At 43.3% G+C, this 27,007-nt stretch overlaps 1 protein-coding gene across 1 annotated transcript in view; it reads right to left on the bottom strand.

Annotated features, from left to right (window-relative positions):
- NDFIP2 (Nedd4 family interacting protein 2) overlaps positions 1–26,706 on the bottom strand; it is a 254,226-nt gene extending 227,520 nt beyond the window's left edge. The window contains exon 1 of the mRNA XM_029603057.1: positions 26,257–26,706. Within this exon, the coding sequence (XP_029458917.1) occupies positions 26,257–26,292 (36 nt within the window). The 5' untranslated portion in view covers positions 26,293–26,706. The remainder of the gene's footprint in view (positions 1–26,256) is intronic.
- Between the last annotated feature and the right edge of the window lie 301 nt (positions 26,707–27,007).

The following is a 27,007-nucleotide window of genomic DNA, read 5'->3' as shown; positions in this document are numbered from 1 at the left end:
TCCAAACATTTTGGAAAGTTCATCTTTTTCCAAAAATGGCCTCAAAGCAGATTATAATCAATTAGAATAAACAGGTACATTAACAATAACAGTTGAAGGGTTGTATGCAACGTCAATAAATCAAAGTCCAGGTATAGCGGATATTTCTTCTTCACTGTCAAACAGTCTAGGGGAAGGCCTGGCTGAAAAGACATTCCTTTCATTTTTTCTTGAACATGAGGTAGTACACACTTTTCAAGGTGAAAGGACAGTGGTAACTCAGTGCAGATTTTGAGTGATTAACAGCTAAAAACCCCAAACTTTTAATGGTTGCTTGGGATGAAGGGAGATTCCTGATAGGGAAATTAGAGATAGCAAGGGATGACTTTGGCAGATTATCCAGAAGAGTTCTAATTTGGTTTATAGTTTGGGTTTGTGGTTACTGAGCCTTTTGGCTAGTGTAGTGAGAAAGTTAAGATAATGGAAGTAGTTTGGTCAGATCCTATTTTGATGCAAAGCTGGATGTCATCCACAAATAGGTTGCATTCAGTACTGAAGGACTAAACAAGGTCGCAGATAGGACAAATGTAAATACTGAAGAGGACTGGGGAGAGAACAAAGTCCTGTGGCATAGCACAAATAAGACCCTTAAGAGTGTATGGTTTGTTTGTTGGCCCACAAGACAGATTATAGCTTCAATGCCAATTTTTCAGAGGTGCTGAATCAGGTGATAGTGTCAAAGGTGGCAGAAAGGTCTAATAAGATTAGAATGGAGGCACCCCCCTTAGTATGCATTTAGATAATTAATGTTGATAATGGACAGTAGAATAGATTTGGTTCCATGGCCTTTCCTGAAGCCATGTTGATAAAGGGGCAAGATATTGCCCTCTTCAAGGAAGTCAAGGAGTTAAAAGTAAACCACTCTCTAAAAATCTGTATGAAAAGGGGAGGCTAGAGACTGGACAATATTAATCAAATAATATTTGAATCAAAGCCGGTTTCTTTATGATAGGTATGATAAGTTTCTAAGTGAGTTTTGTAGGGAACCTTGAAATAAGGTGGCATTAATAATGGTGGAGAGCCATGGGAGCTAGGTCCTGTTTAAGGCTGCAAATCATAGGGGGTGGGGGTACTGGTTCTAAAGAACTCATGGACTAATTCTTTGAAGGATCTTCTACACTTTTTAGGGAGTGATGAGTCTGGAGCCAAATCGTGGGATACTGTCTGGAAGAAGTTGAGGTGATCCTGCCAAGTATGATAATAGGGAAATTATCTTAGGTGGGGTAGAGGGAGAAGCATCAAAAGAGTGTATAGCTTGGATTTTATCCATGAAGAATTTTGCCAAGTCTGTTGTATGGTCCCTGTACTGGTAGTAATTTTGGAATTCTGATTTGGAGAGTTTCTCTACAAGTTCTAAAAGTTTACCCAGATGGTTCACAGATAATTTGAATTGCTTGGAGATATAGTCTTTTAGCCTGCCTTTTAGTTTTTAGTAGCTGTATCATTCCAACACCCAGAGTTTTCTGAACTCCATACTTCAGATCTAATATCCTGGCTCAAGAAATAGGATTCTTCCACATTTTTGTCTAATTCTTCTAGGATAGAGTGTATCGGAATGGCTTCCGGCTCCACCGAAGTGTCTAGAATCTGGAGTAGGCCGTTGACTTCTGCGCAAGGGTCTTTGTCCTTCCAAATATTAACTTCCAGCACCTTACCCAACTTACCCAAGCTATTTCACTTAGATGCAGTTCCAACACTGCTCTCTACATTAATAGCAGGGGTAGAAGGGAAATAAAATAAAAAAGGTTACTAAGAGCCAAGAGAAACAGATAAGTATGTGAGAGAAAAAAAAAAAAAGAGTGCGAAAGCATGCTGGGAAGACTGGATGGGCCGCTTGGTCTTCTTCTGCAGTCATTTCTATGTTATTCAGAAATCTGAAAGGAGAGTTCTTCGGGTAGAGACAAGTGTTCCAGAGGCTCAGGTAGGGGTTCAGAGAGGATTTTTGTCAAGCCTTCCTCTGATCTGAGAGGTGAAGGGGCACTGATCCAACGATGATATAGGCAACTGAGGAAGAGTTATTGGTCACCTCAGAAGTAAATACTCCTGGTCAATATCCTCCAACTAGCTAGACTCCACTGTGAGTGTAGCAAATACATGAACCTCCTCGCAGGGGTTGTGATGGAGTACCTCTTGGGTCATGGCAAAAAAAGGACTTCCTGAAGGAAGTAAATCTGATACTCTGGAGAGAAGTAAAAGAGGACCTTCTTTGTCCTTAGTCACCAGGGAAGAAAAAGTCTTTCAACTCTTCCACTTGGTTCAAGGGCTACTGTGCCCTCTGGCCAAGCATTGGGGGTAGCACATACTCTTCAGAAACCAAGATGGAGTCTGTATGAAAGCTCTCTGGACTTTGCAATATTTGTCCTAGGAATTGGTTAGAAATTAATGGCACCATCTAGCACATGAGGGCTGATATCACTAGACTACCCTCTTCAACATCTACCTCCTCCCCCTCTGTCATCACCTCACTGAACTCGGCCTCAAATTTTACATCTATGCGGATGATGTTCAGATTATCATCCCACTACGTGAATCTTTGGCTGCCACTATAAGCTACTGGGAGGACTGCCTCACCTCCATTAACTCCCTCCTCACATCCCTACAACTTGCCCTCAATTCTTCCAAAACTGAGCTCATACTTATCCACAACCACCAGACCCTCAAATCCATTCCCACCAATGACCATATGGCCCTCTCTCTCATCAAAACCCGCAGTTCGGAACCTTGGCGTCCTAATCGACCCATTATTGAACCTAAAAAAACACATTAGCTCTGTACTTAAAAGGTGGCTTTTATAAACTCAACATCATAAAAAAGCTCAAGCCACTGCTCCACACGCATGACCTCAAAACCGTCATCCAAGCCACTATGTCATCCAAGTTAGACTACTGCAACTCGCTATACCTTGGTCTCCTCTACTCTACCATTAAACCCTTACAGATCCTCCAAAATGCTACCGCAAGGATAATTAGCAACGCTAGAAAAACAGACCACATAAACCTTTATCCTAAAGACCTGCATTGGCTTCCCATCCCATCACGCATACTCTTCAAATCACTCACCATCATACATAAAGCTATATACAAAGATAACTCCAACTGGCTCAATGAACCGTTCCGTCTCACACAATCCACCCGCCCCACTAGAGCAAACCACAAACTTACCCTTCAAGTCCCACCCCTTAAGAGTGCCAGACTAACTTCAACAAGAGACCGTGCCCTCTCAATTGCAGGCCCAACCCAATGGAATGCACTGCCATCAAACCTCCGCCTGGAGTCATGCCCAAATAAATTCCACAAAATGCTAAAAACCTGGCTTTTCCACCAAGCCTTTCCGGACTAGCTTTGCTACAAACCACCCTCACCCTCCGTCCCTGTAAATATCTGCCCCCCCTCCTTCCACCCCATCCTTGTATTTTAGCCCCCTAACTTTTTGCCCATCCAACTCTCCCTATGTAAATAGCTCCCACTTCCTCCCCTCTCCCCCTTTTCTATTTTAACTATTGCCTCGGGCTCCCTGTTAGAGCCCCTCTAACTCTTGTTCCTGCTGGTTCTCCATCCCCATCTCCCCGTTCGATGTACTTTCTACCTGCTGTTATAATGTAAACCGATATGATGTGTATTTTAATGTCGGTATAGAAAACTGTTAAAATAAATAAATAAATAAATAAATAAATAAATAGACAGACAGACTAAGATTTTGCTCAAGTAGCCTTGAAGGGGAAAACTCCCTTGAAATAGAAAAAGAGAAGTACTTGTATCTCCCTTCACAATCATTCAAGCCCAATCACAATCAACAACAACCAAAAAATACAACTAGCAGAGAAAGTACGAAACCTTGGAGTGATTATCGATACGGAACTAAGTATGAAACAACATATATCTCTAAAAGTAAGAGAAGGTTACGCCAAACTTATGACTCTCAGAAGACTTAAACCACTACTAACACCAAATGACTTCCAATCAGTACTACAAGCATTAATTTTTTCAAGCACTGATTACTGTAATGCCCTTCTACTAGGATTACCCCACACCACGATAAGACCACTACAGGTATTACAAAACACAGCTGCAAGAATTTTAACTGGTAAGAGTAAGAGAGACCATATCACCAAAACCCTAATTGAACTACACTGGCTACCCATTGAACAAAGAATTCAATACAAGACTCTATGCACCATACATAAATTAATACACGACGAAAAGGCAGAATGGCTGAACACAGCCCTTCACGTACATGTCCCTAATAGAAACTTGAGATCAGCAAACAAAGCCCTACTAACTATTCCCTCAGTAAAAACAGCCAGACTAACTCAAGTTAGGGATAGGACCCTATCCCTGGCAGGACCTATAATATGGAACACAATGCCTTTAGAAATCAGAACACAAAGAGACATCAAAGCATTCAAAAAAAGGTTTAAAAACATGGCTATTTAAGCAAGCATACCACAAAGGGAATGAAGAGTAGAATCCAGGGAATTGTATGATGCGGTCCGAAGAACTCCCACACATACACATCAGCTTACTTGAATGGTGTGTGTGTATTTTATTTTACTTTACCTCTATTAGATTGCAACAGAAGACCAGACTTGAGTGTTAATTTATCTTATAGCCAATATACTTAAAGTAGACATGACTTATCACAGCCACTAAGTAATATTTAATATGAAACTATGTTACAGTATTTGATGGCACCTGTTTAGTTAATATAAATCAACACATCTAAGTTTGAAATTATGTACCTTATTGTGAACCATTGTGACGGCAACTAGCTTAACGACGGTTTAGAAAAGATTTTAAATTAAACCTCCCATTCTCCCTGAGTGAATTGAAAGGACTCGTGATCTGAGAAATAGTTGCATCGGTTACCACGAAGCCTGGTGCATCAACAGCGCAGATCTGCCTCTGAGATGTTGAGGGAGTTAGCATCAACAACGCCAAGGCTCAATGTATCAGTGAATGGTGAATCAATTTCATTGGTGCTTTATGAGCAGACCACATCACCTGTGCAGAGGCCTGGTGCTTCTTCAGCGCTGATGGTGCTGACAGTTCCAAGGAATGATTTTTTTCTTTTCACTTGACCCCAAACCCCCAAGATGAAGGCAGAGGACTTGGCAATGCTTGTGAATGGTGCTATTGCTGCTTACTCAATGTCAAGAAGGTGGAGGAGCCCCAGGACTGTTCCAATGAGGGGGGAGGTCTACACGAGGAGATCCTGCTCAATTCACCATCCAGGGAACTAGAAGAAGCTCTGCTCTGGGAGGAGGAATGGCTGTGACTCTTCAGAAATGTATGCATTTCCTCCCTCTTCCAGGTTCTAGACTTCTGAAAGCATGGAGACATCTGGTCGCAGTGACAGTAGTTAGACTGGTCATGTTCAAGTCCTAGGCGCTGGTAACGAATGATGTGGCCATCAGAGATGGCCATCTTCTTACAATACACACAATCCCTGAAACCATCGATGGTGGGCTTCTAGTGCCAAATATTTTCTGTGAAGAATGTTTTTTTTAAATAGAATTGAAAAATGCTGTTTGGGGGGGCTGCTGACAGTGTGAGGTGAATAGGAAAAAAAAGTTAGAAAACTGAAGATATCAAGAGATCACTTAAAGGGAAAAAATGATAGGGTAAATGTCTGTACTGTTGCTCATATAAAAAAAGACTGAGAGGCTCACAAGACATCTATCACACAAGATCAGTAGGGCAAAAACCCTATGAGCTAAGAAATGAATTCTTAACTCCATCACTATTTTATGCTAAGTGTTTTTGTTGTAGTCTAGGTGATTAAAATAAAATGATTTTTAATTATTTATTCTGTTCTAGCTAGTTTAAAAGGGCATGGGATAAACAGTGCAGACCCTAAAGGATTGAGGTTGTTAATGATGAAAAGGGGTAACCTATGTTAGTTTTAGGTGTAAAACTTCTGCATGGGAGTAACAGAACCGCAGCTACTACCCGTAACAAAAAACATGGGGTAACCTGCACAGCGCAGTAGTTACTATATTTAATAGAATGTATTAGGGTAACCTGCACGGCGCGATAGTTATTACATTGGGCCACTTGCTGGGCAGACTAGATGGACTATTTGGTCTTTATCTGCTGTCATTACTATGTTACTAGCCCTAAAAAATGTACCTCTAGCGAGGAGATAAGTTTACAGTGTTAAGAGAACATGAGTTAAGCTTATGTACATCTCTACACTGGGGAGTAATGGGATTTGCATGGAGCAGCTCTAGTCCACAAGTTTAGTCTTGGGGACTAAACTCCTTACTAAAATCGGAAGTAAAGTTGTGATACTGAGCACACTTTATTACATTGGGACCATAAAAAGCTATTCCTCCCTCTCACCCCTCCCCACCCCCAACCTTTTCTCTACTCTTTCTCTTCTGAAAAGATTATAGCCCAGGATGGTCATATCCCAATTCTAGTTTCCATTACATCAGGGGTCAGTGACTGCACCTATACCCAAGTCTGCATCTGTCATGAGAGCTCCAGGTTTGATTGGTTTTTTTAAACAAAACTAGGTATTTGTACATTACCTCTCTAAAATCAATGTTCTGCTTCCCTCTCTATTTCCTTTCATATGCATATTTTCCCACTACTTTGGCAGTTCTCTCTTTTGCTTGTTTTGTCCTGTATGATCTTGTACAATTTAGTTTATTTTTATTCCTTCAAGGCTTACCTTGCTTACCTCACCTGTTTTGCTTGTGAGGAAGAACAGCTTGTACTTCCCTTCTTGCTAGCATGCCAAGTCTGACACTTACAAAGTAGCGTTTTTAAAACAACAACTCAGCATATATAACTAAAATCTGCCCCGTCACACCTTCTAAGGCAGCACTTCTCAATAGTTGTGTCAACACACATTGGTATGTTGCAGAGCCAGCAGAAGGCTGCATTAGCCCAGGTGGGAGAAGTTGACCAATTTCTTCAATAGGCACAACAGGAGACTGCTCTCCTGTCCTCTTCCTGACCCAGGGGGGGGGGGGGGGGGGAGGATGTTCCCTCCTTCTTTACCAAGATATCACCAACTCCTATGCTTCTGGACCCAGCATGACACCAACTTTATCTTCCCTTGCTGGGCCCGGCAGTGACAATACTTCTTCACCCCGCAGGGCCCAAAAAAGTGACCAGAAGCACAATGAAGAGAGGTGAATGCTCTACACACACAGATCCACTGCTGACACTGGTGCCGATGCAATACAGTGGATATTCAGACTTGATACAGTTACTCCGAAAGGTTTAAATGCATCTATTGAGTGGTACCCTTTGATTTAATTTCACCAAATGGCAGTATGACGTCGGTGACGACATTAGCATAATAGGCGGAACGCAAGTATGGAGTTGAATTTAAGAAGGTTCCAGGGAGATCACGTGACACGTGAGAGGGAGCGGATGTAGCCGACCCTCTCGGGCTCCCTGATTTCTAATCTAACCCCATCCGGCCCTAATTGCTGTTCATTTTTGCGTGGAAGTCTCTCAATATCCCAGCGGCTATTATTGGTGAGCGGAACTGTAGCCAGATGTCGACCCGCACGGCACGCAGGGACAAGGATTCGGCAAAAGAAAAAGTCAGGCCTACTGACTCGGCCTCTGAGGAGGAACACAGCATGGCAGACCTACCGGCACCAGCGAGCTGGGCAGATCTTCGCACCGCGGTAGTAGAGGCACTGGAGCCAGAGTTTAAAAAACTTTCGTCCCAACTCGGCGATGTGACCGCAGTGCTTGCTGGCTATGAAGCGCGATTCTCAGCCCTAGAGCAACGGGTTTCGGACGGCGAAGATGGCGCCCAGGCCATGCGGTCAGAGGTAGCGGAGCTACGTGCGGAGATCACCCGACACACAGCGCGTATTGAAGACCTTGAAAACAGGTCCAGGAGGTCCAATCTACGTCTGGTAGGCCTCCCAGAGGAAATTGCGGATCGAGATTTGCCCCAAAAAATAGAAAACTGGTTGATTCGCGAACTGTCTCTGGGCACTGAGCACGGTCCCCTGAGAATAGAAAGAGCTCACCGGTTGGGGCAGAAAAGGGCTCAGCAAGAAAAACCACGAGTAGTAATAATAAAACTTTTAAATTATGCTCACAAAGTAGCGATCCTGCAGGCCAGCCGTCGGGGGAAAGCGTTGTTGTATGAGGGAAAGAAGATTCTGAACTTCCAAGACTTTTCAGGGGCCCTATCTGCACAGCGCAGGGCTTTCTCCCCATTGTGTACACAGTTGTTTAATCTGGGTCAGAGAGCTGTGGTAGTATACCCAGCGAAGGTCCGTGTAAGTACACCTGGAGGACCCAGATGGTTTAGTGAGGTCGCTGACTTAAAAGCTTACATTGGAACCCTGGATCGTGGGGCTGGAGAAAGACCGGGCGGACGCAGCCCTGGGTCGGATACTGGATAAATGTACAGGACAGGCAGCCAGCTACTTAAGCTGAGAAGTTTCTACCGGCATGGCATGCATTGCCTAATCTATTGCTTATGGGGGCAGGGGGACCTGCACCCTTTGGTTACTTAATATTTGACAGTTAAGTCTGTTCACTGTTTTTTTTTCTCTCTTTTTCCAAGTTTCTGGCACATGCTGGAGCGGTGTGAACAGATCTCCACTTTGTGCTGCAATGGGATATTGGTATACTATAGGTGTTTCAATATTGTATTGTGAAATTGTTTATAGGGGGGAACAAAAGCTGTTATTTGTTCAACTTTTATGTTATTTCTATGGAGTCCCATCCCTTGTTATGTTGCTGCAAGCTGGATGGGGGGTGAAGAAAGGGGGGAGGGGGCAGAGGAGCCCGAGTGTCTTAACAGGATCTCTTAGGTGGGGAATTAGTGGAGATGAGACTTCTGGGGAGTCTAGTTAGGGGAAGGGGGGGTGGGGGGGAGGAATGGAGCGGGGAGGAGGGTCAGGGAAAGATACAAGGTGCTGGCATGATACAGATTTCAAACATTTTGGTGGCATGTGGCGTGGGGAAATCACATTCACAGGGAGATGGCCAGAGCTGGGGTGGTCATCATTCCCTTGGAGTTGGGAAATTCTCATTGTTAAATTACTTTTCTATGGCGTGATATGGGGTAAATGGCTATGCGTAATCTCAAATTGATATCCTGGAATGTATGTGGTATTAATACACCTGTCAACCGGTCGAAGGTATTACAGGCCTTGAGGAGACAGGCTGCGGACATAGCATTCTTGCAGGAAACCCATCTTACAGATGTGGAGCACCTGAAATTATGTCAGTCTTGGGTGGGTTCGGTGTATTATGCCTCCGCCACCACGAGGTCAGCGGGGGTAGCTATCCTGGTGCGCAAAAATCTCCCGCTACAAGTTCTTTCTGAACATAAAGATCCTCAGGGTCGCTTTCTTATTTTAGAAGTAACAATTAATCAGATGCCTGTGGTGTTGTGCAACCTGTATGCCCCGAATTCTCAGCAAATGCCTTTCTTTCAGAATATACATAAAATGTTACTTTCATATATGGACAAATTCCTGGTAGTGGGGGGAGATTAAAATTCTTTACGGGACCCCGAATTAGATAGCTCTGCCACTCTGCGGCGGACAGGGGTCAAGGGTCGGGGGATACAGCTCCTTGAACAGAGTTTGCACCTGGTTGATGCATGGCGAGCTCTAAACCCTTTTGAGCGGGACTTTACACATGTCTCCAGAGCTCATTCCACACAATCCCGTATCGACTATTGGTTAGTCAGCACACATTCCTTCTCCAAAATTTCAGGAGTAGGAATTGGAGACATTATTGTCTCAGATCATGCCCCAATTTGGGTGGATCTGGCAGTGCTCCCTCAAGTGAGTGACTGTAGGGGCTGGCGCTTCCCTTATTATCTGGCAGAGGACACAGCGTTTCAAACCTTTTTATTGGAACGATGGACAGATTTTGCAACCCTAAATGCCCAACATAGCAGTGATCCAGTACTGTTCTGGAACACTGCTAAAGCTGTCCTTAGGGGAGATATTATCTCGTATATATCACATCGGAAAAAAGTGCTAAATAATCAATTATTGACCCTGACAAAGAAATTGCAACAGGCTAAAGGGGCACTAAATTGTTCTTGCACATCGGTAACCAAGAGTGATTATAGAACCATTCAATCAGCTTTGAACTCGCTGCTACACCAGAGGGCTAAACACAGCATTCTATATCACCAACATAGGCTCTATAGATATGGTAACAAATCTGGGAAGCTTCTGGCCAACTTAGTTAAGTCTAATAGAGGGTCCCGGCATATCACGGCTCTTCGTACGCCACAAGGCCACATAGTTCATGAAACCCCTAAAATCCTAAAAGTTTTTCGGGATTATTATGCGGCATTGTATCGGGCTGAGGGCTGGGACTCAAGTCAATAGGACTCATTTAGTGCCGCGTTAAACCTCCCTATCCTGACCCAGGCTCAGCAAGAGGGGCTTAACCGACCCATTACGGAGGATGAGGTTCGACAGGTTATTCGGAGTTCCCCAAGGTTTAAGGCCCCAGGGCCGGATGGATATAGTGCAGACTTTTATAGGTGTCTTTCAGAGCCCCTCTCCCCCTTGTTGCCATTAGTTTTTACAGCACTAATCTCGAAGGGAAGTTTTCCGGTGCATGGGAATAGGGCCCACATCACTCTAATTCCCAAGCCGGGGAAGGATACCCTGCACCCTGCTTCCTATCGCCCTATCTCTTTATTAGATGTGGACCATAAACTGTTGGCGAAAATTATGGCAGATAGATTGAGTGCCGTTTTGCCACAGATTCAACCGGGCCAAGTAGGCTTTGTGAAAAAACGCTATGCCTTGACTAATATCCGGAAGCTAACAATTGCTATGGATCTCTGCACCAGACACAATATTCCCTTCCTCATTGCTAGTCTAGATGCAGAGAAGGCTTTCGACCGGGTGGAATGGGGGTTTATGTTTGCCCTATTGAGAGACATGGGATTTGGAGGTTTTTTCTATCAAGCCTTGCAACTCCTATACTCGGGCCCGGTTGCCTCGTTAATAGTGAATGGTCAATTTTCCCCTGAATTCCAGGTCTTTCGGGGTACCCGACAGGGCTGTCCCTTATCCCCTCTCCTTTTTCTCTTGACCCTGGAGCCTCTATTACTGGCTATTCAAACGTTCCGAGCGATCCGAGGGGGTGTTATTTCAGGCGCCGGGGAAAAAGGAGATTTTCAAATATGCCGCGTTTGCGGACGATCTCTTAGTATTCCTTACTAATCCAAGAGACTCCTTGCCGGCCCTTTTGGAGGTGGTTAGGGACTATGGTGGTATTTCGGGTTTTCGCATTAATTGGGAGAAATCAGAGGCCATGGGATTCCCGATGTCTATACAGGAGCAGTGGGAGGGCCCTTTCCCACTGCACTGGGCGAACGGTGTAATAAAATATTTGGGGATTGATATAGCCTTAGATTTACTTAAGTTATACGACTTAAACATCCAAAAATTACTGAGACCCACGAGAGATAAGCTCAAACTTTGGAAAAGCCTCCCTCTTTCCGTAGGGGGGCGAGTTAATTTGTTTAAGATGATCATACTACCTAAATGGTTCTATGTGTTGCAGAACCTACCTCTTATTCTAAAACGTAACGATTTGGCCGCCCTTCAACAGATGATGCGGGCATTTCTTTGGCAGGGGAAAAAGGCGCGCATACCATTGTCCTGGCTTATATTGCGTTGGGGAGCAGGGGGAATGGGAGTTCCCGACCTTCAGTCTTATTGTGTGGCGGCCAACCTCCGGATTGTTAGGGAATGGATATTGGGAATCCCCTTTTGTATTGACTTGGTGGCTGAATCCACATTGGTGGCCCCCTTCGCGTTGACCTATGTACTGATGGGGCCGGGGAAGGAGCTACCGTCTGCAATCTCTCGGAATCCACTGGTTGTCCCGTTTCGAAAATCCTGGCAATACCTTACAAAGAAGTTGGGACTGCCTCGATGTAACCCTTACCTTCTCCCAGTTCAGGGCAACCCAGAGTTTTTACCAGGATCCCAAGATGTTAGTCTGCGGGGATGGGCCTCGAAGGGTATCACTCATTTGGGGCACTTGGTGAACCCGGAAGGGATACTAATGCCGTTCCCCACAGTACAACGTATATATGGTTTGACCCGGGTCCAGTTCTTTGGGTATCTACAAATCCGACATTACATATTATCATTGCAGATTGGTACTCAGACTTCCACACATTTAGCGGCGTTAGAATCCTTTTTTCAGTTGGGAAGGGAGCGGCCATTATCTCTCTCGACATATTATAGGGCTCTTCAACGAGGTATGTCACAGCGTACCTATGAGACTTCAGTAGAGCGTTGGACCAAAGATGGAGTATTCACGGTTACAGTGGCCATCTTCTCTGCATGTATGGGGAATTTAAAAAGGTCCAGTGAAAATATGTATTACCGGGAAATGCAATACAAGTTTCTGCGGAGGGTCTTTGTCTCTCCACAGGTTGCATGGAGAGCGCGGCTCATAACAGATTCGACATGCCCTCGTTGTCACCTTGCAATTGGCACTTTGTCTCACGCATTCTGGGCTTGTCCCCTTGTTCAACAGTTCTGGCAGAAAATTGTAAATTACTTACAACGCCTCCTGAAAATACGTTTTCAAGTTACCCCGCAGCTGATTCTTTTTGATTGCATTCCCCAGTCGGTTATAAGAAAAGCGGGATTGAGAACTCTGATTAAAAAGGCCTGGCTGGTGGGGAAAAAAGTTATTCTACTTAATTGGTTGGAGATATCTGCACCATCGTATTGGACTTGGCGTAATCATTTTCATCGAATGATGTATATGGACAGTTTTACTTCTAAGTTGTCGCCAACGCACCGAAGACTTTTCTTGGAGACCTGGGAGGTATATGTGCAGACTTTGCCACATCGGGCTCGCAGCTTGATCCTCAATGCCTGATGTTTGTTTGTTCTTCTTTTTTTGGGTTAGTGATAGACCCATGCCTTCAATGTTATGATTGGACTCTAGTATACATGGATGTCTCAACTGGTTTGTCAGCCAGGCCTTGGGTAGGGGAAGGGGGGGTTTGGAGAGGGTGAGGGTTTGGGGATAAGCATACTGGACTCCTGTTCCTTCTTGTTTAAGCAGAGCTAGCCCGCTATAGTTGTTCAATATGTCAGACTGGGGGAGGTATCAGAGTGCAGCCTCTCCTAGTTTGTTGGCGACATGAGTATTCTCTAGGGTGGCTCTAGAGATGTCTTAGACACAGTTATAGATATCTGGAAGGGGGAAAATTGAGGAGTGTTTCCTCATGGTTCTGTGATTTGTGTCATCAATATCGTTTGCTGTATTATGTTTGCTTGTCTGTTATCGGCAAAGTTTCATATTGTGTCTGAGGATCACTCAATAAAAATTGTATTACAAAAAAAAAAAAAAAAAGGAAGGTTCCGGTTGGGTTCCGGATATCAAACAAGAAAAAAACGCCGGGACGCCATTGTGATTGAGTTCAATAAGAATAAAACATCCAGAAAATGCGAGTTCACAAAGGTACTGTGTTAGCTAGTAGAATAACTATAAGTCCGAATAGATCAGTATGATGTATTAAATTGAAAGTAGTAATTTTGATGTGGATATGGTGTGTTTAAACGCAGATTAAACTACCCTTGACAAAGGACTGAAGATTTTTCACAGCAGTCCGAAACACGGTCCAGTGTTGGGTCATCAGTTTCTTGTGGATTAAAGCAAGATAACAATGAACATCAGCGAAGAATAATGAATGTTTGTTTAAGATAAGTACAAATTTGAAGCACATCAATTATATTTTAAGAAGAGATATTAATATTTTTAAGTGCAAGTGAAAATTTCTAAAAAAATGCAAAAGTACATCCAGTCAAAATCGGGACTGAAATGACCAAATGATTAAATATAAGGCAGAGTTAGCATACGCGAAAGCAATAACGATGATGCCTATTATGAAGGTCATAATATTATGAGTTCCTATAAATGTGTCATTACTGCGTTAGAATACTGAGGGAAAAAAAACTTGTATTGGCTTCTAATATAGTAGTTCCTAATATGGAACATACTACACATGAAATAGAGCTAGGCGTCATAGTTGATAACACATTGAATTCATTGGTTCAATGTGCTGCGGCAGTCAAAAAAGCAAACAGAATGTTGGGAATTATTAGAAAGGGAATGGTGAATAAAACTAAAACTGTCATAATGCCTCTGTATCGCTCCATGGTGAGACTGCACCTTGAATATTGTGTACAATTCTGGTCGCCGCATCTCAAAAACGATATAGTTGCGATGGAGAAGGTACAGAGAAGGGCAACCAAAATGATAAGGGGAAAGGAACAGCTCCCCTATGAGGAAAGACTAAAGAGGTTAGGACTTTTCAGCTTGGAGAAGAGACGGCTGATGGGGGATATGATAGAGGTGTTTAAAATCATGAGAGGTCTAGAACAGGTAAATGTGAATCGGTTATTTACTCTTTTGGGTAATAGAAAGACTAGGGGCACGCCATGAAGTTAGCATATGGCACATTTAAAACTAATCAGAGAAAGTTCTTTTTCACTCAACGCACAATTAAAATCTGGAATTTGTTGCCAGGGGATGTGGTTAGTGCAGTTAGTGTAGCTGGGTTTAAAAAAAGGATTGGATAAGTTCTTGGAGGAGAAGCCCATTACCTGCTATTAAGCTGACTTATAAATAGCCACTGCTATTACTAGCAATGGTAACATGGGATAGACTTAGTTTTGGGGTATTTACCAGGTTCTTATGGCCTGGACTGGCCACTATTGGAAACAGGATGCTGGGCTTGATGGACCCTTGGTCTGACCCAGTATGGCATGTTCTTATATCACTTTGCACTTTCCTACGTTAAATTTCATCTGCTATATAGTTGTTCACTCTCCTAATTTCATAAGGTCCTTCGGCTCACTCCTAGGAATAAGAGAAGGCTTTCCCAAGTCTATCTTATTAATGCGTTATGGACTTTTCCTCCAAGAACTTATCCAAACCTTTTTTTAAACCTCACTATGCCAGTCACCTTGACCATATCCTCTGGAAACAGATTCCACAGCTTGATTGTTCACCAAGTGAAAAATTACATAGAAACATAGAAATGATGGCAGAAGACAACCAATAGGCCCATCCAGTCTGCCCAGCAAGCTTTCATACTTATTTTCTCATACTTATCTGTTACTCCGACTGCTGAGTTCAGGGCCCTTATTGGTAACTTTTTGATTCTAAATTCCTTCCACCCCCACCATTGATGCAGAGAGCAGTGTTGGAGCTGTATCAAAATGAAGTATAAGGCTTAATTGTTGAGGGCAGTAACCGTCATATCGAGCAAGTTACCCAGATGTCTGTATACTCATACTGCTCAGATCAATGCCTTGTTACATGTTGGCTGGATGTAAATCCTATTTCTTCATTCCCCCTGCCATTGAAGCAGTGAGTTGCACTGGATATGCATTCAAAGTGAAGTATCAGTCTTAATTTGTTAGAGGTAGAAACCGTCACAATAAGCAAGCTACTCCTACACTTATTTGTTTACCCAGACTGTGCTACCTTGTTGGTTGTTGCCTGAATGCAAATCCTCTTTTCCACATTTCCTCTTGCCGTTGGAGTCTCATTAACCATGTGAATGTTTATTGAATAAGGGTATTAATCACCAGGTGGTAGCAGTCATTCCCGCAAGCCACCCCCATATCTCTTCTATTCATTCCCATTCTCCAGGCTTTATGGATTCACAGTGTTTATCCCAAGCCCCTTTGAAATCCTTCACAGTTTTGGTCTTCACCACTTCCTCCGGAAGGGCATTCCAGGCATCCACTACCCTCTCCGTGAAGAAACACTTCCTGACATTTGTTCTGAGTCTTCCTCCCTGGCGTTTTAAATCGTGACCCCTGGTTCTGCTGATTTTTTTCCAACAGAAAAGGTTTGTCGTTGACTTTGGATCATTAAAACCTTTCAAGTATCTGAACATCTGTATCATATCACCCCTGCTCCTCCTTTCCTCCAGGGTATACATATTTAGATTCTTCAGTTTCTGCTCATAAGTCATTCGATGAAGACCATCCACCTTTTTGGTCGCCCTTCTCTGGACAGCCTCCATCCTGTCTCTGTCCCTTCGGAGATACGATCTCCAGAACTGAGCACAGTACTCCAGGTGAGGGCTCACCAAGGACCTGTACAATGGAATAGTTACTTCCCTTTTCTTACTCAAAATGCCTCTCACTATGCAGCCCAGCATTCTTCTGGCTTTAGCTATCACCTTGTCACACTGTCACACTGTTTCGCCAACTTCAGATTGTTAGACACTATCACCCCCAGGTCTCTCTCCTGCTCCATGCACATCAGCCCTTCACCCCCCATCGAATACAATTCTTTCAGATTTCCACAGCCCATATGCATGACTCTGCACTTCTTGGCATTGAATCTCAGCTGCCTTAACTTCGACCAGTCTTTGAGCTTCCTTTCTCTCCACTCCTTCTGGCATGTCCACTCTGTTGCAGATCTTAGTACCATCCGCAAATAGACAAACCTTACGTTCTATCCTGTCCGCGATGTCGCTCACAAAGATATTGGACAGGTCCGGTCCCAACACCGACCCTTGCAGCACTCTGCCCATTACCGCTCTCTTTAGAGTAAGTTCCATTTACCATAACACACTGTCTTCTGTCCTTCAACCAGTTTGCTATCCAGGCCACCACCTTGGCACTCACACCCAAGCTTCTTGTTTTATTCACAAGCTTCCTGTGTGGGACCGTATCAAAAGCGTTGCTAAAATCCAAGTAGATGACATCGAGGGCTCTTCCTCGATCCAATTCCTTAGTCACCCAATCAAAAAAGTTGATCAGATTTGTCTGACAGGACCTTCCCTGTCAGACCATGGTGAAACCATGCTGCCTCTGGTCCATCAATTCTGCTGCTTGTAGATAGTTCACTATTCTTTCCTTCAGCAGCGACTCCAATACTTTTCCCACCACCGAAGTGAGGCTAACCGGCCTGTAGTTTCCAGCCTCCTCTCTGCTCCCGCTCTTGTGAAGCGGGACCACCGTTGCTCTTCTCCAATCACTCGGCACCACTCCCATTTCCAGGGAACTACTGAACAGGTCACACAGCGGAGCCGCCAGTACATCTCTGAGCTCCCTCAGTATCCTGGGATGAACCTCATCAGGCCCCATGGCTTTGTCCACCTTCACTTTCCTAGCTCTTCCCATACATTCTCTTCCGTAAACGGAGTTTCATCCATTCCACTTCCCTCCAGTTTCTTGTTTTAACTAGTGTCTGTCCTTCTCAGAGGTCTTCTTTAGTGAATCCCAAACTGAAGTATTCGTTTAATATTTCTTCCATTTCTTCATCTGTCTCCACCCATTGATCCTTTTCACCTTTCAATTTCAGTATACCACTTTGGACTTTTCTCCTTTCACTGATGTATCTGAAAAATGTTTTGTCACCTCGCTTTACCTCTTTGGCAATCCTTTCTTCCGCTTGAATTTTCGCTTTCTTGATTGCTTTCCGCATCTACCTCAGTTCCACCAGATATTCTTCCTTGTGCTCCTCTCTTTGGGATTTTTTATATTTCTTGAACGCTGTTCTTTTAGCTTTTATTTTGTCAGCCACCACCTTTGAGAACCAGATAGAAAAGTAAAGAAAAGCAAAGCAAGAGAAAAATAAAACCTAACATATAGATTAGTTGCCTTGGTAATTACTCCTTTTAGTTTGGTCCACTGTTGTTCCACATCTCTCTTGTTCTCCCAGCCTTCTAGTTCTTCCTCCAGGTACTTCCCCATTTCCTCAAAGTCCATGTTTTTGAACTGCAAAACTCGGGTCTTCGTGTTTCTTTTCCGTATCCTATTTGTGATATGAAACCATACCATATGATGATCACTGGTGCTGAGGTGGGCACCTACCTGGACATTAGAGACATTAGCTCCAATAGTGAGAACTAAATAGAGTAGAGCTCCCTCCCTCATGGGTTCCATTACCATTTGTTTGAATAGAGCCCCTTGCAGGGCATCCACTATGTCTCTACCACTGCTAGATTCTGCAAAAGAGATTCTCCAGTCTACATCCGGCAGATTAAAATCTCCAACAATCACCACTTCTCCCTTCTTTTGGATGTCTTCAACCAGATCTTTGTCAAGCTCTTCCATTTGATTTGGAGGCCTGTAAACCACAAATAAAAACGGATGCCCCATCATCTTTTTTTAGGTCAGCCCATAGTGCTTCTTCTTTGCCCCATCTTCCTTGCAGCTCAGATGCTTGGATATTGTTTCTGATATAAAGAGTCACTCCTCCCCCTTTCCTGTCCTCTCTTAATAAGTTATAGCCCGGTATTGCCGTATCCCAATCATGAGATTCCGTGACCCACGTCTCCGTGACAGCAACAATATCCAAGTCCGCCTCCACCATTAGGGTTTACAGATCTGGGATTTTATTGCCCAAACTACGAGCATTTGTGCATTACTTTCTACAATTTGTTTAAAATAGCACTGGTTGTTAGTTTCATGGCATGTCCCCTTATTTTAGTATTATTTGAAAGGGTAATAAGCCATTTCCTATTTACCTGTTGCACCCCCCATTCATAATTTTATACTTTTTTACATCCCTTCTCAGATGTCTCTTTTCCAACCTAAAAGCCCCAACCTGTTTATCCTTACCTCATAAGAGCCATTCCTTACCCTTTATCATTTTTCTTACCCTTCTTTATACCTTTTCTAGTTCCACTATGTATTTTATGAGATAGAGAGACCAGACTTGCACAAAGAAATTTTGAAAAGGAATATCAAATATATTATTCTTATCTGCTTTTGTGACCACTACTGCACACTGAGTGGTAGCAGTCAACAAATTGTCTACAAGGACTCTGAGATCCTTTTCCTATTAATATGTAACCCAGAATTTTGTAACTTAATTAGGATAATTTTCCTTAAGTGCATCACTTAGCATTTGCCACATTAATTTAATTTTCCATTTAGATACCCAGTATCTTAGTCTCACAATCTGCAGCAGTTTTAACAACTTTTAATAATGCAAATCTAACCACCTATCACGTTGTTCCCTTTTCTAAATCATTTATAAATACGTTAAATAGAAGAAATCCCAGTACAGGTTCCTGGGGTGCTCTTCTATTGATCTTTTGACGTTTAGAAAGCTATTTAGTCCTTCTCCATTGCCTGACTTTTAACCAGCTACCAGTCCACAATAGGACACTGCTTCCTAACCCATGACTTTGTAATTTCCGGAAGAGTCTTTCAGTGGAGATTGTCAAACACCTTCTGAAAAACCAAAAATACTACCAGCTGGATACCTTTGTGTGTATGTTTGTTTCCACCTTTAACAGAATCTAATAGTAAGGTAAAAATGTAATGGTGAGTCAAGATTTCGCTTTACAAACATCTTGTTGATTCTTCCCCATTAAGCCAGATTTATTTATATGGCCAGCAAGTTTGCTTTTAAGAATAGCTTTTGACCCAATTTGGTCACACTCACTGGTTTATAGTTTCTCAAATCACTCCTGGAATCCTTTTAGAAAAAAAAAAAAGAAAATTGGCATTACATTGGCTACCCCTTCAGTCTTCAGGTACTGTGGCTGGTTTTTTTAGTTTCATATTTACATTCCTTGCTGGGAGAAAGAAAGAAAGGCAGAAAGAAAGATAGAAATTACTATTTACCTGATAATTTCCTTTCCTTTAGTAAGGACAGGTCAATCCCCATGAGTGGATTATGCACTTCTGTCAGCAGATAGAGAGAGAAAAGCTGACATCATGGTCATATTTACTTTTATTAATTTAAAACTTTTATATACTGTATTTCTGAAAACAATCATGACTGTTTACAAATGTATAAAATGAACAAAAATTAAAAAGGAGCCATAAAATATATTTATACTTTTAGAATAAGATTGTAAAACAGAACATAAAAGAATATACGGTAGTTATTTTTTTTTCTGATTTTGTTTAAATTAAGTGCCTTCATATTATCCTCCCAAATATATGGGGGGGGGGGGGGGGGGGGTTGTTTTTCTCCTTTGATAACCAGATATAACTTTAACACACCTTCTTGAATAACCAAGTTTTTAAATTGTTTTCTAAATGCCAGGACATCTGAGTTCTCAGCGCTGTAGGAATTGAGTTCCAGAGCTTCGGTCCAGCAGTCAATATGGCCCTATCTCTGACCTCACTGAGGTGAGCTGTACGTACTGACGGTATTTCAAGGAGGCCTTTATTAGAGAATCTTAGATTTCTTTGAGAGGTATAAATATAAATAATGGCATTCAGCCATTCTGTTTTATCATTGTTCAGGTATTTATGTAGTAAACACGGTATTCTGAATTCTTGATTTAATAGGGAGCCAGTGTAATGGACTTAATATAGATGTTAAGTAGTCAAATTTTCTCACATCAGTTAACAATCTGGCAGTTGCATTTTGTAAGAGTTATAGAGGTCTAAGAGTACCAGTCGGGATGCCGAGTAATAGGGCATTACTGTAATCAATGCCAGAAAAAAAACTAAGGTTTGGAGAACTGTGCGAAAATTATCTTGATGAAGTAAAAGGTTTTAACATCAGCCCATCAGTATTTTCTGGAAACGCCAAAATTGTGGACAAAACTGAATATACTTGAACATTATTAACAATCAACCATTCAGGCTTCCCAAGCAACCGGAACTCTGAGCTCAGCCAAAAGAAGGAACATATTTTGTAAAGTAAGGGCTAGAGAAGCCACTTACCAGTTTTCAACAAACAGCAGGAATTATACTCTGCATAGCTCACCCGAAGACAGACTAACCACAAATTTAAACAGGATTGACCTTTCCTTACTAGAGGAAAGGAAATTATCAGGTAGGTAGTAATTTCTCCTTCCTCAGCATTCGGGCAGGTCAATCACCATGCCTGGGATGCACCAAAGCTAATCTCGTAAAGGGAGGAAGGCTGCCAGCGAGCCAATCAATACCACCCATGCAAACGCGGCATCCTCCCTAACCCTCACAGCCAAGTGGTAATCTTGACCATCCTTCAGTGATGCATCTCCCTCTACTGAGATGGTGGTATGTTTCATGATAGAACACAGCAAGGCATCCACCTTAGTGAAATGCAACTGCTCTCTAGCCTGCGGATTCACGGAGTATAAATCTGAAAAGATGTGTCCTCCTTTAAAGGATGCCTCTGGTGCACTCCATTCCAGATCAATCAACTCCTAGATTGCATCCAGGAGGGGAAAGGGTGACCAAAATGGGATACTTCTCCTGCATCTCCAAGGAGTCAATCCATGCCACTTCAGGGAACTTCAAGGTCAGGGATAAAGCTCTGCAACTCATCTCTATGAAAGAAACTGAGAAGAGTTCTATATGGCTCCAAATCTAGGGGAATATCCCATTCTTCAGCAGGAGAGCCACCACCATCATTGGTATCATCCTGATCCACTTACATTCAAGCCTCGTCAGACCACACTGTACCACGGTGCTTGACCATGGAGACAGATGAAGGAGTTCGGAGCGCATGGACCTGCCTTAGGAGGTACTGCCAATTCAAAAGACTGGCCCTGTAGAAACGTCTACAATCCGTGGAAGAATTCCACCCAGGAAAAAGGAGGACAGGTCCAGTCCAGGCCCCAGAGGCTCAAACCTGATATCCTGAGAGCTAGTGTCCCCTGAAGAATCGACCCATAGATCGATCAAGGGAAGGGACACCACTGTTTTACCCTTAATCCCATTCCCCTCAGACTCAGAAGATGGACCCTCGCCAGCAAAATCAGAAGGAGGTAAGTCTGAGTATCCAGGCAGCACTGACACAGGCTTAAAGAAAGCTCCGGCTGAATGACTTATGTGGCATGCAATCCAAACAGCTAAGCGTTTAGGCTTCTTCGCTGCGAACACCATGGTTGCAAGTGTGCAGACTGGTAAAGGCTGCGCCTAGCGTACCCATGTGTATATGCCGCGCTCAAAATGGACCCACAAAAAAAAAAAGTGTGTCCAAGCACACGCACCTAGGCCACTTGTCCAACTAGATGCCCAAACTAGGTGCCCAGTACAGACACTAAGGAAAACACCCAAGCTGGACGCACAAGATGTTCATCTAGAAGGAAGAACACCCAAACAGAGACACAAATGGCTGCACAGGCACATGCCAACAGCCCACCGCAAAAAACACACAAAATTACCTTGTGGCCTACCACACGCCAAAAAGGGAGAAGCCTGGAAGTGGGGCCTAGCCAAACGGTTACTCAACCACCATGCCTGCACTACCTCACATAACTCCCCAGAGACTTGAGCGGGACAACTAAACACAGAGGAAACAGACCCTGTCGCCTGCTTTTTTTTTTGCTGTTTTTTTCCTTTTAACTTAAAAACAAAACCAAAAAAAAAAACAAAAACCAACAACTTTTACCTGAGTTCAGCCCTTCCTGGCTGAGAGCAGAACAGATCCTGGCTTTGCGGGGAGAGAGCAAAAGCCTTCTCCACTGAGCCTCTCTCGGCCTGCAACCGCTAATGAAAATTTAGGTCCACACCACTAAGGCTACCGGACTGAAGGCACTCTTTGGAAGGGACTGCACGGTATTACCTCAGGAGGCAGATGGAGCTATATAGACGTCTCACCTTTCCGATATCTCATTTCAAACTTCTTTCTTTTCTTCTTTACCATCTGCTGGAGACAGAGAATACTGGTGGGCTGATGTTGGGGGCGGGACTAATGGCTGTGACGTCAGTTTTTGCTACATTTCTATCTGCTGGCAGAGGTACATAACCCAATCGTGGGGAGTGACCTGCCCGAATACTGAGGAAATTTAGGATTACAATTCCATTGACTTATGTTAGCCAGTTTCTTGGAGAAGGAGGATAAAGAATGGAGAAAGATCTTCAAAACTGTCTGTCACAAACATTTAGCAAATGAGACAGCTTGTAATAGAAAATATACTTATATTTCTGTATTTAATTACATGTTTACATAGAAAGTTTAACTACAATACTCCCATATCTGTAGAACTCTGGGTCTCATCAATAGATATCTTTTCCTTTTGGTCTGGGTTGCCCTTGCCACATTGGGGAAATGTTTATATCTCCATATTAAAAAAAGGGAAATTGATTTCTCCCCTGGTAGAGTTCTGGAAAGGAGATATTAGATTTTTGTTTTCTTTGTGCAAAAACTTGAAAAACTTGGGCTTTTCTTTTTGAACTGTGATTTCCATATTAAGAGAGAAACAAAAGGCAAATCTTAGAGTCTAGAACCACACCAAACGTCTTCATCCACTGACTTTTCCAAAAACAAGCCATCAAATCCAATATGTCAAAGGAAGTTTGGGTAAAGAATCTTTTAAACCAATTTCTTCAGTTTTCTTTATATAAAAAGGTGGTGCTGTTGAGATAAGATGCCAGAAAATGCCTTGACACCCAAGTACCTCCACTAAATACTTTAGCAGATCCAAAAGGTGACACTAAATATTTTCTAGAAAAATGTATAAGCCAAATATTCCTCCAACAACATTCTAACATTTCAACTTTATTTTTAGAAGAAATATGTCCCTTAGTGAGGGAGCCCCCAGATTCCTGCAAAGCATTCAATTTGGCTTCCACAATGTCCAGCTTCTACTTACATCATTTCACAATTTTTGAAGAAAGATTTTACTGTTGGGACAAAAGGTTGCCCCATTTGTGATGACAAAGTCACAACAGTCACCCAAATTCCTTCCATGATTACTTTACACTTAGTTAAAACAAACCTGGATGAAGCTTGTTGATACTAGTGATACTGGTGTCCCACAGGAGAGGTTGTTAGTTGAACAGTCTCCCTTCCCAAAGCAAATCAGATCTTCTTAAATTCTCCTCCCACTCCATGTCCAACAGGCAGCACCTCCAAACACTCTGCAACTGTCCCCACTTCACTTCCAGGACTTGTAGTCACCACTTAAAGTTCAGCTTGATGACTCTCAGGGACCAAATCAGCCCAGCTCATGATGTCATCAAGCTGCATCAAGACAGATGTCATTCTCCATCTTTCTTGTTCTCAAGTCCCAGCTGTGGAGTGAGATAATATGCTTGTGCATCAAGGGATGTGGGTAGTATACCTTCCTCTACCGAAAAGCCCAGTGACACCTCTCAAGGGCTCTCCAGATGAACCACCACTGCAAGTCTGACAAAAATATATCAATAGAGCCAACAAAAGGAGGCAAAAGTACAAGCCTTTCCTTTGCATTTCCCCATGAGCTAATGAGTTAAGAACAATAAAAAAAGAAATATGCAAAGAAATTATCAGCTCTTAAGACAACAGCTCTGTTACATCTGGCCATTTTAAGAGACAGATCACAGTTTACTAGCAACAAGTTTGTAATTTCATGTTTGAATTATTTCACACTTCTGGGGTAAATACTATTCAGTTCCAATGATTTGGGACTCTTTAGTTTGTCAATTTGATATATCAGATATTCTAGTGCCCCTTCCTCAACAGAAATACTGAGCACCACAGGAGACAGGCAGAACTGAAAACCATGCTCCTTCCTATCTTAAGTCTGTTATCACTAGTAGAACTCAACCAATTCTGTGTCCAGTTATACTAATACATCTATAGTATTTTCTTACTTGCTTCCATATCTAGGTGATATTCAATGAAGTAACTAGGTGATATATTTAAGACAAATGGAAGAGAATATTTATTTATTATTCAATGCATAATTAAACTCATAACTTGTTGCCGGAGGATGCGTTGAAAGCTTTTCGTGGGCTGGGTTTAAAAAAACGTTTGGACTAAGTTCTGGAAGAAAAGGCCATAAACCGTTATTAAGGTGGACTTGGGGAAATCCACTGCTTATCCTTGGGATAAAAAGCATGGAATCTATTGACATTTTAGGATCCTGCCAGGTACTTGTGACCTGGATTGGCCACTATTGGAAGTAAGATACTGGGCTTGATGGACTTTTGGTCTGACTCAGTATGGCAAATCTTATGTTCTTATGATGGAAGACTTTGATTTCCTTCATGATGGTAATAATTAGGGTGTATGGAAGCAAGTAATTAGGGTTTACTTCATTGAATATCCCCCTAACCCTTGTACTTTTGAAAAAGTAAACAACCGATTTAGGTTTACCCATTCCACTCCATTCCTGGAAACAGGATGCTGGGCCTGATGGACCCTTGAACTGACCCAGTATGGCATGTTCTTCCCCCTCAGCCATCTCTTCTAGAAAATGAAGCGCCCTAACCCTCATAGGGGAATCCTTCCATTCCTTTTATCGTTTTGGTCACTCTTCTCTGTATTTTTTCTAATGCTGCTATATCTTTTTTTGAGATGCAGTGATCAAAACTGCACACAATACTCAAGGTGTGGTCATAACTTCAGCGATACAGATGTATTATGAGATTATCTGTTTTAGTTTTATTCTCCATTTCTGTCCTAATAATTTCAAGCATTCTATCTGCTTTCTTGGCCACTGCCACACACATTACAATCTCAGGCTCAAAGCAAACTGTGAAAGGACATAACGGTGAATGCAGCCTGGAAACAAACAAATTTAGTACACCAGTAACCCAGAGCTGTTAAGTTTCCAAAGCATAAAAGGAAGACACATCATGGCACATGGAAAACCCAGACATCCTAAATGGTAGCTTCCTTTTGGCACAAGTATTAAGAAAAGCTCTAGCAGGAACTGTGAGAAACTGAGATCTTGCTCAGCGTACCCTGACTTTACAGGAGGTCTATTCCTGTCATTGTATGTGCAAAACATCCATTTGGAATCCCTACTGGCAGAACATAGCATCCTTACTATACGAAACCAATCCAACTTCCCTACTAAGAAGAGGAAATCCTCCTCGAATACCTTTTCTCTCAGCTCTTGTCAAAAAGAGCTTCAGTCAAGGGAAGCCAGGGATACATGAGGTGCTCAACACGCTCAGAAAGGAACAGACACCCCACAGCCTTTACGTTAGATATAAAAGTCTGCCCCGTTTCTCTCAGACACAAGAAAGCCCCTCAGCCCGACCGACCCCCGCACTAAAAACACACAAACCCGACAGCCCCCTCCCTGAATGCTCGCCACACAACCGCATTACTAAACAATGCTTCCCACATACGAGTGCAGTCTATAGCTCTTCAACGCTTTATATATTAGCTTTAAAATGTACGCCCACTCAGCAAAATCCTAAGAAAACCAACTGCAAACTCTGAATTCAAATGTACGTTTTGGTAGGTAGCGACGATAGGTATGAATCCCAAGGCAAGCTACGGAATATATCTGCGGGAATCCACAGAACTCTACTGCCGCTTGCATGGACCGAGAATACCGCTGCAGCGAGGCTCTTACCATTTGGTAGCGGCTGACTGCCTGGTGGAGATCCATAACGCAGAGGAAGGCTCCAGCCCCCGAGAAAAAACAGACAGTACTGGCAAGGCCGAGGAGACGCGGCTTCAGCTGATCCCGCCGGGAATCACGCTTCTACTATAGCCGCTCCCCCCTGACACTGTCCCCCCCGCAGTCTCTCCCGAGGTCCCGGCTCCCTCTCCCCTGCGAGACAGCAGGAAGACGAACGCGACTGCCGGATATTCTGTGTCGCCTGCTCCTCTCACTGCCGCTGCGACTCCCTGGAGGCGGTGGCCACGCAAACTCCGCCCTCAGCAGCTAATTCCCTCCTCCTTTTCTCCGCACACTCGGTTCCCAGCAGGCTGAGCGGGCAACGTTAGTCGCCGACAGCTGCCTCTCCACGAGCCGGGTGACGGAGAGAACGCGCGCCACGGAGATGTTCTACGGCAACAGCAGCCAATCTCAGCTCAGCTCGCGCATCTCCCTCTCTTTCCCCCCCTCCCCACCCCACCCCCGCAATTGTAGCTCGCGAGTTTACCTCTCCCCCCACCTCCGCAACTGTGTAAAGTTGTCCTGGTTTAGCCGCGCGGGGCTGAGCATGCGCTCTGCCGGTCAGTATTACTGGTCCCTACGCGGCTCACTGTTGACGTATGTCACAGCCCAAGACATCCCTTGAAGTTTTTGCTTGAGCGTTTGGATCATTTAACGCCATGGGGGGGAGAAGACTCTATGAATAAACAACGGTTTCCGGCTG

This window comes from Rhinatrema bivittatum, chromosome 5 (assembly GCF_901001135.1).
Source record: "Rhinatrema bivittatum chromosome 5, aRhiBiv1.1, whole genome shotgun sequence".
Taxonomy (NCBI): Eukaryota; Metazoa; Chordata; class Amphibia; order Gymnophiona; family Rhinatrematidae; genus Rhinatrema; species Rhinatrema bivittatum.
Note: the sequence above shows the minus strand (reverse complement) of the source record. Positions and strands in the feature narration are given on the sequence as shown.